The sequence below is a fragment of the Oryctolagus cuniculus genome, chromosome 12 (genome assembly GCF_964237555.1).
Source record: "Oryctolagus cuniculus chromosome 12, mOryCun1.1, whole genome shotgun sequence".
NCBI classification, from domain to species: domain Eukaryota; kingdom Metazoa; phylum Chordata; class Mammalia; order Lagomorpha; family Leporidae; genus Oryctolagus; species Oryctolagus cuniculus.
The window spans coordinates 114401404-114417326 of NC_091443.1; the positions used below are offsets into that span (position 1 = coordinate 114401404).

At 57.6% G+C, this 15923-nt stretch overlaps 1 protein-coding gene across 2 annotated transcripts; it reads right to left on the bottom strand.

The window, feature by feature from the left end:
- Positions 1-1340: 1340 nt before the first annotated feature.
- LOC127485302 (golgin subfamily A member 2-like) lies at positions 1341-15803 on the bottom strand. 2 transcript variants are annotated; one of them, XM_051828124.2, is made up of 14 exons: positions 15653-15803; positions 14213-14335; positions 9750-9857; positions 9430-9473; positions 9246-9309; positions 8531-8587; positions 8288-8368; positions 7401-7439; positions 7236-7294; positions 6787-6928; positions 6175-6241; positions 5493-5821; positions 5131-5244; positions 1341-4626 (listed from the first exon to the last, which is right to left on the bottom strand). In XM_051828124.2, the coding sequence occupies exons 1-14, from the start codon at positions 15737-15739 to the stop codon at positions 4369-4371; spliced, it is 1572 nt and encodes a 523-aa protein (XP_051684084.2). In that variant the 5' UTR covers positions 15740-15803; the 3' UTR covers positions 1341-4368. The 2 variants fall into 2 exon arrangements, with proteins under 2 accessions (XP_051684084.2, XP_069910903.1); XM_070054802.1 differs by lacking the exons at positions 14213-14335; positions 15653-15803 and adding an exon at positions 10132-11790.
- Positions 15804-15923: the final 120 nt, after the last annotated feature.

Genomic DNA, 15923 nt, shown 5'->3' on the forward strand with positions numbered 1-15923 from the left:
GTGGTGTATCAGGTCGTACGTTTGTCCTGTGCTTAGTGGGAGACTTCCTTGATTCGTTAGGTCAAGGCCATATGCTCACACGGTGTCTCCGGAGCGTCAACTCTCTCAAGGGAGGGTAGATGACTTGGTTCCAAATTCTGGGATGATCAGTCCCTTATGTGAATTCACCAGGTGAACTGAAAGTAAGAGGAGCTGAGAAGCGGCGTACACTTCTGGGCGATGTGTGCTTAACCTGGGATCACTTAGACCGAGAACAAGGACAAGGAAAGGGGCGTAGGAGGGGGTTTTGTGCTCACCCTCACAGAACCGAACAGCACACAAAACACCGAGGGGCCTACTTGCCAAAATCAAGGGAGGACCTCACCGAGTCCGACACACTGTCTCTCTCTCAGTCACATTGGTGCCAGATGTTGCTGTGGATTCATTCTGAGAGGAGGAGCGTGGTGGGGGCAAGAGGCACGGAGTCACCACACAGATCCCAGGAGTTGGGTGAAAGTGGGTGAGAGGCGAGCAGCCTGCAGACTTGTCTATTTCAGTTGGTACAACAGCTTATATAGTCGAAGCAGCCAATCCAGTCAAGGGGCGGTTTATGCCCTGACCAATCACAGCCTGTTGCCAGGCAGGCTCCATTGCCAGGTGGTTTCCCAGGGAGTTTCTGAAGCAATTCCTGAGTAACTGATGCTTTCTTGCCAGCAGCCATCTTGGCATGGCCTTCTCATTATACCACACAATCCCTTAAGGGTGCAGGGGCCCCGACATGTGGTGCCAGTGCCCCCCGAGCCATGAGGGTGCCAGCATCCCCAGCCCCATGAGTGTGCCTGAACTACCAACCCCATGAGGGTGGCTGCTGCCCCTGACCCTGTGAGGATGGCTGCCACCTGACCTGGTCAGGGTGGCTGTGGCCACCGACCCTGTGATGGTGCCCATGCCCCCTGACCTGTGAGGGTGCCTCTGTCCCCCGACCCATGAGGTTGCCAGTGCCCGCCAACCCCTGTGGTGCCAATGTCCTCCATCCCCCATGAGGATTTCTGAGCCCACCCAATGGGGAGAGGTTGTCTACATGCCCCCCCACACAGTGGCAGTCACAGCTACCCCCAGCCCTCCCCCACCCCAACCACAGCCCACAGTTGGGCCTTCCTCAGTCTTCCTGGGCAGACAGAACTCCAGGAGGCTCCCGAGCTGTCTTTCAGAATCCCTCTCAGTGCCCCCTGAGGAGAGTCAGCCAAGGTAGGCACCTGCCACTCTACCTGCCTCAGGACCGCATCTGCCCCACTGCACCAGACCCACACTGGGGGGCGCCCCTGTGACCTCAGGGCCAGGCCCCTCCCTCTCCCTGCAGCTCCAGACTCCCTCTTTCCTGTTTCTGTCCTTGGGCCAGCTGGCTCTCTCCTCTTCCTTCCCAGGCAGCCTCGGGACTCAGTGTTGCTGCCCAGGGCCTCCGTGGCTGAGCCTGGGGGTTCTCGGGACAGGATCCACACCACTGGCAGAGAGGCCAGGGAGCTTGTGGTTGATGGTGTAGGGGCTGGGAACTTGGGGGGTGTTGTTGTGGAACAGCCAGAGGTCTTTGAACTTCCTCCTGGGCGTGCCACACCTGCCCCAATCTGAGTTGTGCTGCTGGGGGCAGGGGGCAGGGAGTACTAAGCCCCCCAGCCTGGGAGCCCCAGCACAGGCCAGGGTGAAAGGCTGGGGGTCACCTCGTCCCTTGGGTGTGCAGTTGAGAGTGGCCGGGGGTGAAGCCTTCGGTTGCTTGATGACCTCAAAGCCTGAGAATCCTCTGCACCCATCAGCCCAGGTGAGGCGGGGACACACAGCCTCCTGCCTCCCATCTGGGCATTGTCACACCTGCTACTGGCTGAAGGCAGGGTCCTCAGCCCCAGATGAAGCCCCGTAGCCAGGGCAGGTCAGCTACTCTGAGTTCCGCCTGGCCGGGCCGCAGAGTTGGCCTAGGGCCCCACCTACCACTCTTTGCTGGCCTCTGACTCTCCCTCTTCTGCTTTTCCCCAGCAGGGAGGGCCCAAACTCGCCTCCACGACCTGCAGCCTCCAGACCAGCCGAGGCTCCCTCTTAGATTTATGAGTCTGTGGCCCCCTGCCCGCCCTGCCTCCTCAGGGTCCCCTCAGAGGACTCCTGGGGTTTTTGAGTACCCGAGGGGCCTCCAGCACCCCCTCCAGCCATCTGTTTTAGCTGCACGCTCCTGGTTCAAGCAGGGTTCTTCCTCCTGTCTTTCTCCATCAGGCCTGCTGGCTGCCACGTGAGCCTCCCAGGCTAGTGCTGGCCCTGGCCAGTGGGTCCAAAGGCAGGGCCATCAGTGAGGAGGGAAGCCCGAGAGGGCCAGGCAGTGTCAGGACTGTGGCACTGCTGCCTGGGAGGTGAGTGAGAGGTGGCATGAGTGGCAGGGGAGGCCCTCTCCAGCCTCGACTCCCCGGAAATTCTGGTCATCTACTCCAGCTCCTCCTCCCATCTTTCTTCCCCTTCCTGTCCATGGCCTTTTCCAGAAAGCTCACCCACATGCCCACCTGCTGCTGCTTCCCACCTCCGCCCTGCCCACCAGTGCCATGGCCTGGCTGCTCTTGCCTTACCACCTGTCTCCCTCCTCTCTCTCTGCTGTTCTCTCTGCTTTCTCTCCCACTGCCAGCCGATTGGGTCAGGCAAGGCCGTCCCATCCTGAGAGCCCCAGGCCCCCCTTTGACATCTAACCAGATCCTTTCTCTTCCTCGGAGACCTCCCTTTGCCAGTCTGTCCAGAGAGCTGTTCTGTGACTTGACAGTGGCCCCTCAGCCCCTAAGCCTCCCCCTCATCTGTGACTTTCTGTTGTCTGGTGAGCTCACACCTCCAGGCATGACCTTGGTGAAAATTTGTGCCCCTCTGCGGTCCTACTCCTGCCCTGTTCTATAAATATAAATACTCATAAATACACACACACACACACACACACACACACGTGGCAGTGCCCCTGGAGTTGCAGTGTAAGGAGACCAGCCTGGAAGAGGCCTCTTCACCCCACTGAACGCTCAGCACAGCACAGAGGCTGCCCACTGCTGGCAGGCCCTGCTGCCCTGTGCAGTGCCCACCCGCAGCAAAGTAAACCCTGGGCCCTGTGACAAAGCTGCTACACATGGGCCAAGCAGTATGGCTCTATCTCTTTATTTCAAGATAATAACAGGAGCCACATCACCATGGTGCCACAACCCTATCTCCGCCTCTTTCCTGGGCCATAGACTGTCAATAAATAAGTTTCCCAGCCCCAAATAATTATTATGACCTCCTCCTCATTTGCGAGCTCCAGCCTCAGCTATGATACAGGGGAGGCCCTACCCCCAGCATATACAAAATATACACAAGTACAATATGTACGTGGGAGTGGGGGTGGGGAGGCCCACTGGAGGCAGCCTCTTCCCCTCATCAGGCCTAGAGTTAGCCCCAACTGTCCTAGGGCCTGACAGAATGCTGCCTACTGCCCTGCCCCAAAGTGCCTCCAAAGAAAAGGGAGTCCCCTGAATGCCTGCCTAGCCTGCCTCGGCCCTGCCTGGCTGGTGTGCCTCTCTTAGTAAGGGGACAGGCGCCCCTGCATCGCCTGCTCCAGCCTACCCTTTGAGGGCTGTTGACCGTGCCTCCCAGCTGGCCTGCCTGGGGGCACAGGCACGGAGTAAAGAGCTGGACCACGCCTGGCCTACCATGAGCGCCACCTGTGGTAAGCACCCGGCCTCCCATTAGCCTCAGCTTGCCCAGGCCACCCTGCAATTTGGGACCAGGAGCCCAGAGAGGACCCTCATCCTATTGTGCCCTCCTCGCCCATATACCCTTACCCATGATGCCCTGGCCCAGAAGTGACCCTTACCCATGATGCCCCTGGCCTGGAAGTGACCCTTGCCCATGATGATGCCCCTGCCCCGGAAGTGACCCCTGCCCAGCGATGCCCTTGCCTGGGTGCCCCCGCCCAGCAATGACCCTCAATCAGATGCCCTCCTCGCCTGATGCCCTCATGTCCATGCCTGCTGATGCCCCCATGTGATGTTCCTGGCCAGATTATGCCGGCCAGGCTGACACTTAGCCCCAAGAGGGGCGATGAAAACTGCCTGGCTGACTTGCCCAAGTGGTTGAGCATCCCCTGTTCTTGGCTGTTCTGGGGGCCACACAAATGCTGCCTGTGTTGGTCATGGCCTCTAAAGATGGAGCTGGAAATGAGGAGGCCCCAGGAGCCCCTGGGGTCCTCCAGAGAGGCAGCCTAAAGAGGCCTTTCTCTCCCCATCAGGGGTTCTGGCTAAGGAGGGAAGGGAACTGGGAAGGAACGGCAGGGGATAGGGTGGCTAGCAGGGGTGCAGTGGCAAGGATGGGGTTGGGGCTCTCCGGGCTGACGGCATCTGGTGTTTAGACGATAATTTCGTCATGCTCGTCAGCCTGGTAGAAGAAGGGGATGCAGTGGTTGGTGCCCAAGCCTGGGCGCTCCCAGGGGTTCTGCATCTCCTGTGGCTGCTTCCTGAGCTGCTGCACAATAGGGTTCTGCTTGTGCAGCGCCTTCTTCTCAGAGTGCAGCTGTTTGTAGGCGGCAACGTGCTGCTGCAGGTGGAACAGGCACTGGTCGCGCTGTTGGTGCAGACCCTGAGCCTTCTGGCTCTTCAGCTCCATCTGCGGAAGACCAAGGCGGGTGGGGGAAGCATGAGGGCAGGTGGTGGCTGGCTAACTGATTCCACTGGTTGCAGGGGAGTGGCGCAGAGCCCTGCGTCTCCTGCACCCAGCCTCACACCTCATCCCCTTCTTTCCCATCACTTTAATTTGAGGCCACACACGAGAGGGAAGGCATCATCTTTAGGGGAACACTTGTGCCTAATACTTTACATGCACAATCTCAGCTCATCCTCAACACCTGTGTAAGGAAAAAATGCTAAGTTCCTTTGTCAGGAATCTGAGGCTTAGCAAAGGGTAGCTAAGGTGGGTGAAACGCCTCTCGTGGGACAATGATGTCCAGGCCTGGGAGGATCCCGGGGCTACCAGCCCTAAGAGAGGCAGGACAGTCGATATGGAGGTCACCTGTCACTCCAGACTGGAGCGGCCTCCCTCCTGGGCCTAGCACTGCCCTCCCCAGAGACTTGTCCCCATGGCCCAGTCCTTCACAGTCAGGCTGAGCATTACCGTTTCCTTCAGCTCCCCCAGCTTCTCCTGCAGCTGGCCGAGTTCCCTGGCCAGCTCGTTCTTGATGTGCTGCTCTGACTGCAGCGAGAGGGTGAGCCGCATGTTGTCATTGCTCTGCACAGAGAGAAGCAATCCGTTGCCACCCAAAGCGGCTGCATCCGGATCCCAGCACCAGGTGTCCGCCTCCCATAGTGCCTGGAGGGCTGGAAGCTCAGCCCCTCTCCTCCGACAGACATTTGAGCAGGGTCCTGGCTCACAGGGCACCTGCCTAGGTCATCACCGTCCCCTTTGGTGGGGGGGGAGTGAAGGCCCAGAGGGAAGTGTTTTGTGCCAGAGGCCTTGCCCAGGGAGGCCGAACGCACCAGTCTCACGAAGCCATCCTGCAGCTCAGCCAGCTGCTCCTTGAGCTCCCAGTTCTGCAGGAGCACGCGGCTGATGGTCACGCGGTCGCTCTGCTTGCGCTCCTCGGCCTGGCTGCCCCACAGCTCCACCTCCCGCTCCAGCTGCAGCAGCCGCTGTTCCTGCTGCTGGTTCAGGCGACTCAGGCCTGCGTTGTCCTGCACCTGGGCCTGCAGCTGTCCCGCCAGGCTCTCCAGCTCCTTCTGCAGCTGCTCAGCCTGCGCCTGCAGCTGCTGTTCTGCCTCCGACGGCCCCGTGGGGGAAGCTGGGGACTCTGGGGTGGGAGGCTCAGCTGAGAAAGGAAGCAGCCATCAGGGGCCCTGGCCTCTGGGTTTTCAAAAAGCTCCTGTCTTGGTCCTTAGCTCCTCAGGCCAACTTCTTGCCCCCACCCCGGTGCTGGCTTTTTGGCTAACAACTTTCCATATTCAGATGGTCATTACCCTTCCAAGCCAGGACACAGAGTGCTTGACCGTGCATGGTGGACAGTGGGTACACCACCCCTATTTACAGATGAGGTCACCTATGCTCAAAGAGATAACAAGACTTGCCATCCACCGGCACAGACCTGCTTCCCTCTGCCACAACACCCCTCGCCGGGGCACCTGACACCCATCCGGCTCCCAGGCCACCTCTGCCCCTGCTTACCCATCTGGCTCTTGAGCTCGACCACGGTGGTCTCCAGCTCCCGCTTCTCCTCCCTCAGCGTGCAGAGCTGCCCAGAGCACAGGGAAAAGAGCCATGAGCAGGGGCCACTGCCTCCCTCTGCACCGACGCTGCCCCCAAAACCCAAACACGCAGCCACCTCTGGCTGCAGGCCTCAGCAGGTGCACTTGCTGTACTGTGCAACTTAGGAAGCAGCAGGGGACGGCCTCCTGGGATCCCGACACCCACACAGGAGGTCTGGATTGAGTTTCAATCTCCTGGCTTCAGCCCTGGCTGTTGAAGGCATTTGGAAAATGAACTAGTGGATGGAAGATCTCCCTCCATCTCTGTCTGCCTGCCTCTGCCTTTCCAACGGAAACCGAGATGCTTAAATACACATTTTTGAAAAGCTGTATCACTGAGATTCTGATTGTGTAGGTAGGTCCAGGCAGGGACTCTCTCTGCAGAATTCTAGCAATTTCTGGAGGATTCTAGGGCAGGACCAGAATAAGGATTCAGAATTTCCATCTCTTGGCTGGGGGCCTCCCTGACAGTCCCTGGGGATGGTGGCCCCCGCGGGCTAGGGCTGGGGCTCCGTGGGCTGCAGCCTCTTACTTGTTGCAGCAGCAGCTCAGACATTTCCAGCTTCTTCTGCAGCTCCTCCGTGCCCAGCTGCAGGGTCTTCTTTTCGGTCATGAGGACTCGAAGCCTCTCTTGGAGCTCAGAGTTCTGCTGCTTCAGGTCCTCATTGTTTTTGCTGTAGTGAGAGGAATGAGCAAACAGAGTGGACCACTTTGGTGACCAACCCACCTTTTGCTGCACCTGCCAAGAACCTTGGTGTTGGAGGGGTCCCCAACAATCAGGTCACTCCCGTGGCAGGCCAGAGAGAGGACCTGAGCTGCCTGAGGCCATCGCATGAGCTGGTGGCACAGCTGGGACCAGAGCTTGGCTCTGCACACGTCCCAGCCTGTACAGCCACTTCCTCCTCATGCTCCCTGGCACCCCTCCCCTCGTCACCTGTACTAAGGTCCCCCAAACTCCTCCCGCCACCTTCCCCTTCTTACTTGTTCTTGTATAACAGCAGTTTCAGAGCATCTCGCTCTTTGGTCAACTCCTTGGTGTGCTGCAAACACAGAAAAGCTACGTCAGATCTCAGGGACCCTGGAGGGGGAGGGGGTGGGGTGCAGACACAGCAGCCGTGCCATGAGCAGACACAGAAATCACATTACTTTTTCCGCTTGCTCCATAGTTTCTTGGTTCTGTTGTTTCTGTGGGGAGAGTCAAAGAAGGGAAGGTGACTAAGGATGTCCCCTCTACTCCACTCCCAGAGCAAGAGGGGGTGGGCAGGGGGCCAGGGCGGGATGGGCACGTTCTCAGACCCTATGGGCACAGGACCTGTCCCGAGGCTCCCAAGGAAAGAGCATGTGGGTCTTTGCTGGTTTTTGCTCACAGCTGTGGAACCGCGTCTGAATCGGGATTCTTCTTAGGGGACAGTAAGGTGAGCCTCCAGAAACGGAATGTGAGAAAAGACGGGCCTTCCACTAGGTTTGGATTTACAGGGGTGTGCGCATCGTTCGACGGCTCAGCACATGTTACATAGGGGTTGGGGCTGCTCTTAACAGCGGGGATACAGGAATGAAAAGCACAGGTAAGATCCCTTCTCTCCCTAAGGTTGACGTCCCAGGGAGCCTGGAAATCTTGGATTCTTAGAGCTAAAAGAGACCTTTGACAACTGCCATTTCAACCTCCTTGGGAAACTCAAGCCCAGGGTGGAGAGGCGCTTGTCCAAACTCAAAGCTCAAGTCAGGGCCTGAGTCAGGGCAGGGACATGAGGCTCGTGGCCAGCGCTGAACGAGAGGCCACAATCCCAGGGCCAGTGTGGCCAGGGTGCAAGCAGGGGTGTCTGGAGAAGAGAGGAGGCGGAGAGGGCAGTGACAGGACGAGAGCCATGCTGCATGCTCCATGCTCTGGGGTCCCTCCAGCTGAGACCTGGCCCACCCAGCACCCCACTCTCCCTCGGCACCAGGGGGCCCCCAGCCCCTTTCTTCAGAGCCCATGGGGAAGCGGAAGCCCAGGGTGGGCAGCATGGAATCAGGGGACCCCACTGGGCTCTTACCAATTCCTCTATGGTGTTACTGAGCTGTTTGTTTGTTAGATAGCTGGAGTCCAGGGCTACTGCCAGCTCTTGGTACCGGCTCTGAGGCGCATGCAGAGAGGAGGAGTTGCAGGAGGGTTGGGGGAGAGGTAGAGAGAGCAGTCATTAGGGCTGGTGGGGGGGCATGGGCTATCTCAGCTGGCAGTGGGGCACTCAGCCCCCGCTGTGGGAGAAGGGGGGGGCTGGCCCTGCAGAGCCACTCACCTCCAGATCCTTCATGTAGGAAGATGTGAGGCCCTCTCCACCGATGTAGGACGTTGACTAGAACAGACAAGAGCTCCCATGGAGACGCTACATCCTCTACCGCCAAGTCCCTACCCTTGGACTACTTCTCTACCCCACCTCCACCTGGCAACTCCTCTGCCCAGCTTGGCCTCTTCCTCTCATCACCCTCTATGCCTACCCTCAGACTACCTCTCCACCCCACCTCCACCTGGCAACTCCTCTGCCCAGCTTGGCCTCTTCCTCTCATCACCTTCTATGCCTACCCTCAGACTACCTCCCCCCCCACACCTGGCAACTCCTCTGCCCAGCTGGGCCTCTTCCTCTCATCACCCTCTATGCCTACCCTCAGGCTACTTCTCCCCCCACCGCCACCCCCACCTGGCAACTCCTCTGCCCAGCTGGGCCTCTTCCTCTCATCACCCTCTATGCCAGCTTCTCCTGGGTCTCATCACCATCCCCCTCCCTTCCCTAGTGATGCTCTCCCTATGCTTCCTGCGCTGAGATACATTGTCACCGTTCTCATGGCCATGTCCTTCATCTGTATGGCTTCCAAGAAGAAGCCATCACCCAGCCTGCCCAACACGGCCCAGCAGGTCAGTCTATTCCAGGATCTCCCCATCTCTCAGGAATCCCAGCCTCCATTTCTGTCCTTTCCTCTCTCTCCTCCCTTCCTGAGTCCCAGTGTCTGGGGTACCTCGGAGACAAGACCATTGAGCTGCTGAGCAGGTTGACGCAGGCTCTCCGTGGAGGACAATGTCCTAGGGACAGACACACAGAGGTTAGGGGTGCAGGGGCTTGATGCAAAAGAGGTCCTTGGGCCGTGGCCTGCCCTCACTCCCATGGCTTAGGGACTGCTGCCCGCACAGGAAGACACTCACTTGGTCTCATCTATGAGGACAGGGCCATAGTCAGCATCATGGATCTGAGGGAGAAGAAAGAAACAGTGATCACCTGATTTCCAGTAAGAACCACCCAGGGGTGGCAGGATCCCAGCTCCTTCCAGCAACCTGCCACTGCCACAAGCTCAAGAGAAAGCCCCGCCTTGGCCTCCCCCACCCCAGTGCCGGGAAGGGTGCCTGGCATTGGGAACCAAGCTGCGGGAAGAAAGGAGAAGAGAAGGCACAGCAGGCGCAGTCCTCTGGGAAGGGAGATGGTGCAAGCATACGGGGGTAGCAGGCACAAGGACAGAGGCACAAACCTGAGTTGGTGCCATGCTAGTTAGACTAGCGCCAGGGGACGCTACACCTCCAGGTAACACGGTGGCATCAGCAGAGGGTGGTGCAGGAGCAGCGCGGTCTTTGGGCGCCTGTCAGGGAACAGAGCAGGGGGTTAGGGGGCCATGCAGGAGAGGAGGTGCCTCGCTGCCATGGACACAAGGGCGCAGGGCAGGTAGGAAGATGTTGTAGCAGTCAGAGTGACAGTCACACATGCTGGGAACCACAGGGGTTGTGGGAATGGCTTGCCCAGGCTTGGGGACACGTGGCATCTTTTCAGGTGGCCAAAGCTCAAAGGAAGGGGGGGCTACGACCTCCGTGGACACGAGGCCCTGGTTCTCCCTGGACCTCTGCAAGGGCTCTGACCTCCGGCAGCCACAGCAGGCAGAAGGAACGGGCACCAACATCAGGGAACACGGCAGTGTTCTTCTAGAAAGCCAGTCTCTGCCGCACAGTGACCCTAACTCTAGGCCCCTGCTGGGCCGAGGCTGCTGGTGGTGACGGGGCTCCCTCCAGGTAGCTCTCTGCCGCTGCCCTCTCCTGCTCTCCGCCCTTTCTCCCTGCCCTCCTCTCTGCCTCAACCATCAGCTGCATTTCTCTGATTCAGGCCTTTCCAAGGAGAAATGTTGCCCAAGAAGCCCCTCCCTGCTTTCTGGAGATAAAATCAACCACAGCCGCCTCATGGGCATACCTCTCAGCCCAATCCCGCAGCTCCAGAAACACCTACTCTACCAAAAGAAGCCAGGAAATCACAGGTAAGACATCTGCTCTTTGACTTGGCACATGGAGGTCATGGCGCCTCATTGCCAGAAAAACTGCTAGGGAACAATGTGGGGATCTAGCACTTGGAGCCATGGAGAAGCCTCTCCTCCTTCTCCCGCAGCGGGACCCCCTCCCTCGGCCAGCCCCATCCAGCTTCTTCCCAGGCTCAGGCCTAACTCTCGGTCCAAGCATCTGGCTCTAGAGACCACCTCATGTCAGCAGGCCAGATGGCCTCACACAGCCAAGATGGCTGAACAAGTGACAGTAGCCAGAGGAGCTGAGTGGAGGCAGGCAGTTGCTGGCTGCTCTCTGGACCCTTCAGCCCTGGCCTCTGAAAACCCCAATCGGCTGCCTCCTTAGAGTCCAGGCTGCAAAGCCTACAGATGAGGATGAGGCATGCTGAGTCTGCAGTTTTACCGTGACCATGGCCTGGAACCCACCGCCCACAGCGATTGTTGTCCTCAGAACCCACTGTTGCCTTGACAACGTCTGTGACTGCATCTATCAGGTAAGAGCAGCGGGCCAGGCATGAGACTTTAGAGAGGCTGCACTCCCAGCCATGGACCCAGGTCCCTCTTAGCATCTTAGTTCCCACTGAGCTCTATTTTAGACACAGAAACAACAGGGGAGTGAGGAGAGCACTTCTCTGAGCAGTTTCCTTGACTTGTTAGGTTTATTTTATTTATTGGAAAGGCAGAGTGACAGAGAGAAAGGGAACTCAGAGAGAATCTTCCATCCATTGGTTCACTCCTCAAACGGGCACCATGGGCCAGACTGGGCCAGGCCAAGCCAAAGCCCAAGAGTCAGAAACACCAATCAGATCTCCCACATGGGTGCAGGGGCCCAAGCACTTGGGCTACCTTGTGCTGATTTCTCAGGCACATTAGCGGGGAAGTGGATCAGAAATGGAGCAGCTGGGACTCAAGCACTCATATGGATGCCAGTATCATAGGAAGTAGCTCAACCCACTGTGCCACAACACCAGCTCCTCTGAGCAATTTTAAATATAGGTACCGTGGCCAGTGCTGTAGTTTAGCAGGTAAAGCCACCGCCTGCAGTGCCAGCATCCCATATGGGCACCAGTTCAAGTCTCGGCTGCTCCTCTTCTGATCCAGCTCTCTGCTATAGACTGTGAAGGGAGCAGATGGCGGCCCAGGTCCTTGGGCCCCTGAACCCATGTGGGAGACCTGGAGGAAGCTCCAGGCTCCTGGCTTCCGATCAGCCTAGCTCCGGCCGGCGCAGCCCTTTGGAGAGTGGACAGCAGATGGAACACTTCTCTCTCTCTCTCTCTCTCTCTCTCTCCTCTGTAACTCTGCTTTTCAAATACATAAATAAGTAAATAAAAATTGAATCTATGTATCGTGATTATTTTGTGAACAACCAATTCACAATTCTAAGTCTTAAGGTGGGAGCTTAGCCTAGGTGTCGGGATACCAGATGAGAAGGCTACACCTCGCTTCAGAGTGCCCGAGCCTGATGCCTAGCTCCAGCTCTAACTCCAGCTTCCTGCTCATGCCAACCTAGGGAGACACGGTGATGGCTCAAGTACACTGAGCTCCTAGAAGTCATATACACAGCTGTCAGGACTTCTCCGTGCCTGGGCCCTGCCCAGACTATGCCACTTGGTGTCTCCTCTGAGGCCATAGAGTGAGTCACGGCCCCTGGCCAGACCTAACTGGGTGGGAGCAGCCATGATGGTTGACCAGCCACCTGTCCCTTTCCCCAGGCCCATCTCTGGATCAGCCCTGCTACACTGGCTTGGCTGAAGGCCCTGGGGCAGTTAGACAGGAAGTGCCAACATCATCTGCAGGTTATGGCCTACCTAGCCCCATGTGCCTGTGCCCTGCCCCTCCCCCAACCCAGGCTCCCTGCAGCCCTGAAAGGTGTTCTATGACCTCACAATGCTGCCTATGACCTCTTTGCTCCCTCTGCCTCCCCCACTCACCACGTGGATGAATATTACCCACTTTTAATCTTCACACTGGCCTCAAATGCCACCTCCTCAAGCTGCAAGTCCATTCGGAACCCACCTCCCTCACCTAGCCACGCAGCTGGCCTATTGCCGCCTTTCCCCTGCCCCTCTCAGAGGACTCTGTCACCCCCACGGTGTCTCCTGTCTTGTTCTTCTACTTCCACCACTGTGCAGCCAATGCCTTTGCCGTCCACGGGCCCAGTGAATACGGTTGAGCGTCCCATCTGATTTGTCAAAGAGATGAGGGGCAGGCAGAGTGTCCTAGCACTGGTCTGTCTGGGTAGCCTCACATCCTTGCTGGTTAGTTCCTCTGAAAAGCTGACCTCCATCCTTGTGATTATAAAGCCAATTCATTTTCTCTTAATTCTACCTTCTCACTCTCAAACCAAAATGGAATTCATCAAGTTGAAAAATCACTCACTTCCATCTGGTCTACTTGCCCAGAGGGCAAAATGTAACAGAGTTTGTATTTTTTCAAATATCTCCTGGTCTGACCGCACCGGGCATTCAAAGCCCAAAACCCCACAGACCTGCTCTGAAAGTTATTCCCAAATTACCGAATCTTTGAGGTGTGCCTTACCCTCTCCAAGATGATAAAAGACACGAGGGAAGGGAAAAAATGCAATTAACCAAGCAGGGGAGGAAGCAGACATAAGCAGGCCGAGGGTTAATGGCAGCAACATAAAACAAGCCAGGGGCAGAGGCTCCCCCAAACGAGACAAGCCTCAGGGACATGCACACCTGCGAGGCAGCAAGCCAGAGAGGGGGTCTCGGCACTGCCTCCCCTTCCACTTGTCCTATGGGGCAGCGCTACCCCATCGGAACGGTTAAGGTCAGACACCAGCACCTTCAGTATGGCCTGCATCTAGAGGCGGTGAAAAGGGGAAAACAAGGGCAGGGGAAGACACAGAGACGTGGCTTAGAGAGAGGCGAGGATGTCGGGGAAGGAAGAGGTGGAGTCAGGAAACGGAGGCTGAGGAAGAGCAGAGATCCACACCGTGGCCCCCCAGGCCATCCTCTCAGACTGGCCATTGCTGCCTCACCAGACAGAGGGAAAAGTCCCCAGGCCCCAGAGTCACATGAAGCGCAGTCACTGACCAGCACGGCTCTCAGACCCTCCCCCAGACACGACCCCCACTCTCCATGTTAAAACCAGACTTCTGCAGAAGGGTTCTCTTGAACAAGGGAGGCTACAGCTCAACAATTAGAAGACACTGTTCCAATCCAATAATATCTGACAGCCTGAAACTGAAGCTCAGGGGAGGCTGTGACTTTTCTGAGGTCACCCAGAGCCAAGGCCGAATCCCAGTGCCTGGGGCTTCCTAAGGGGACAGCCTGATGGCCAGGCTGCTCTCGCTGACCTGGCTTTTCCTGAGGCCAGGGATGAGGAAGTCGCAAATACCAGCGACTATGAATGTTACAAGACCCTGTATTCTGGATTAATATGAGAACAGCAAAAACTCTCAAACTTTGTGAGTAAAACATCAGCCCTATCTGTTTCACAGATGTGGAGAGAGAGGCCCAGAAAGCTTGAACAGTTTGCCTTACATCATATCCCTAGCAGAGGGAAAGGGAGCATTCAAACCCAGAATCCTTGACCAGTAGCTAACACTCCCTTCCACCATCTTCCACTGTCCTCTGGATCCCCAACCCCCCACCCCCCATTGCCCCTTAGCCCCCGAGCCCCCAGCAGCCTGTCCAGCCAAGACTCACATCCTCAGTTGAGTGACAACCCCGAGAAGTGGTTGTCTCAGGGCTACTGCCGTTTTTAAGGTTTTTCTTCTTTTTTCCTCCTGCAGGACCACCAGGCCTGTTCTTCCGCTGATACTCTCTTAACTGTGGAAAGGAAAAGCAGTTGATTCTCTGGAATGCCCTAAGCCCCTGCGGTCACATCCTACTTCACAGTGTTCACAAGAACTCTCATGTCCACCACTGACTTCATGCCACTGACAACCCTTCAAGGGGCTGGAATGATCAGTTAACGTCTGAAGAACTGACAACATGGCTTCAATAAAAGGGAATGATGGAATTTAAAATCAGCTTCCAACTCTCACTTCTGGGGTTCTGCCAAGAATCAGCAGCTGCTGGGAGCAAAACCAGAGGTAGAGGTAGAAGGTTAAACATTATGGGGTCAGGAATTGTACTTTGTGTGGTTTGGAAACAAGACATTGGGTCCTTTCTTCCATATCAGAACCTCACAGAACTTCGAGGGGCACCCCGAGGAACCCTGGACACCGAGGAGAAAGAGTAGAACCCAGGCATTATTCCAGCCAAGGGCCCATTATGATGTCTTGACAGGTTCCGTCCCAAGCCACAGGATGGCCTCACCAAGCTGCTCCCTCGCTCCTCTGTGGCAGTGCCCTCACCCAGCTTCAAAAACTCCCCTGGGGAGGGTTCAGGCTATAAAGTTTAGTCTCCCAAGGTCTGTTTCACAGACGGTCACACAGCTGTCACTCCAGAGAGCCTGAGTGTGGGGCACTCTGCTCCCAGGGTCAGGGAAATTGAATGGGAGCCTGAGAACTCGCACACCCCCCAAAGTCTCTGGAGAGTAGAAACCTGGGGGAAAACCAAACCAGTTTTCCCGCGGTCACCCAGAAACACTGCCCACACTTCCAGCTCCCCGGGAACGGGACACATCTCACTGTCAGTGTCCGAGCTGAGGAAGGGGGTCCCCAAGTCCCCAGTCCCCTTGCAGGCGGAAGCCGAAAGGGGGTGAGGACTTAGGGGACTGGGCCGGGAGATCAAAGCCCGAGCTGGAGGTAATGCCAGTCCCCAGGGGGATTTGACCTCACTACATCCCACTCTGCCCTACCCACGCTCTGCGCAGGGGGAGGTGGGGCACAGGGTAGGGACCCAAGTCCTTGGAGACTGAGCCCACAGACCCCAAGGAGGTCCGGCTTCGGGAGGCCAGAGGTGAGGTCTGAGGCTGGGCCGAGGAGCCCCAGGAGCCAATGGCCCAAAGTCACCCAGGGGCGAAAGCCAGGGCGGGGGCTGGGTGCTGAGGGGGCGGTGCTGGCTGAGAGGACTTGGGTGGGGGAAGCCAAGGGGCGCTCGGGCTCGACCCGAGTGTCTGAGGAGCCGCACAGACCCCGCCACGGACCGACCGTCAGAGGGGCAGTGGGCTGGGCCGGGGGGCGCGACCCGATGTTTTACCTTTTTCTTGGCCGCAGCCAGTTTGCTCTGTCGAGTTTCCTCCGACATCGCGGGGCGGGGAGGGGTCGGGGGGAGGGGGGGCCACATCACCACGATCCCGGCAACCAATGCGAATTGCTCCCAGCAGCTACCGCGCAGATGTGTGACTGAGCCAGGAGACGCAGGTTCAGGGCAGAACTAGGCGGGGCTGGGTGGGCGTGGTCGCCACACTTCAAGCCCATTGGTCAGTGAGAAAGATGAAACAAAGAAGGGCGTGGTCCGAGGCGTCAAA

What these genes read in the sequence shown, in the direction of transcription:
- LOC127485302 (XM_051828124.2), bottom strand. Translation starts at nt 15,739, where the DNA reads ATGTGGCCCCCCCTCCCCCCGACCCCTCCCCGCCCCGCGATGTCGGAG. An exon ending in TCAATGGTCTTGTCTCCGAG is followed by an intron (nt 8,588 to 9,245) that starts GTACCCCAGACA and finishes TGTCTGTTCTAG; the next exon opens with TCAACGTCCTACATCGGTGG. An exon ending in AGGATGGCTTCGTGAGACTG is followed by an intron (nt 5,245 to 5,492) that starts GTGCGTTCGGCC and finishes CTCTCTGTGCAG; the next exon opens with AGCAATGACAACATGCGGCT.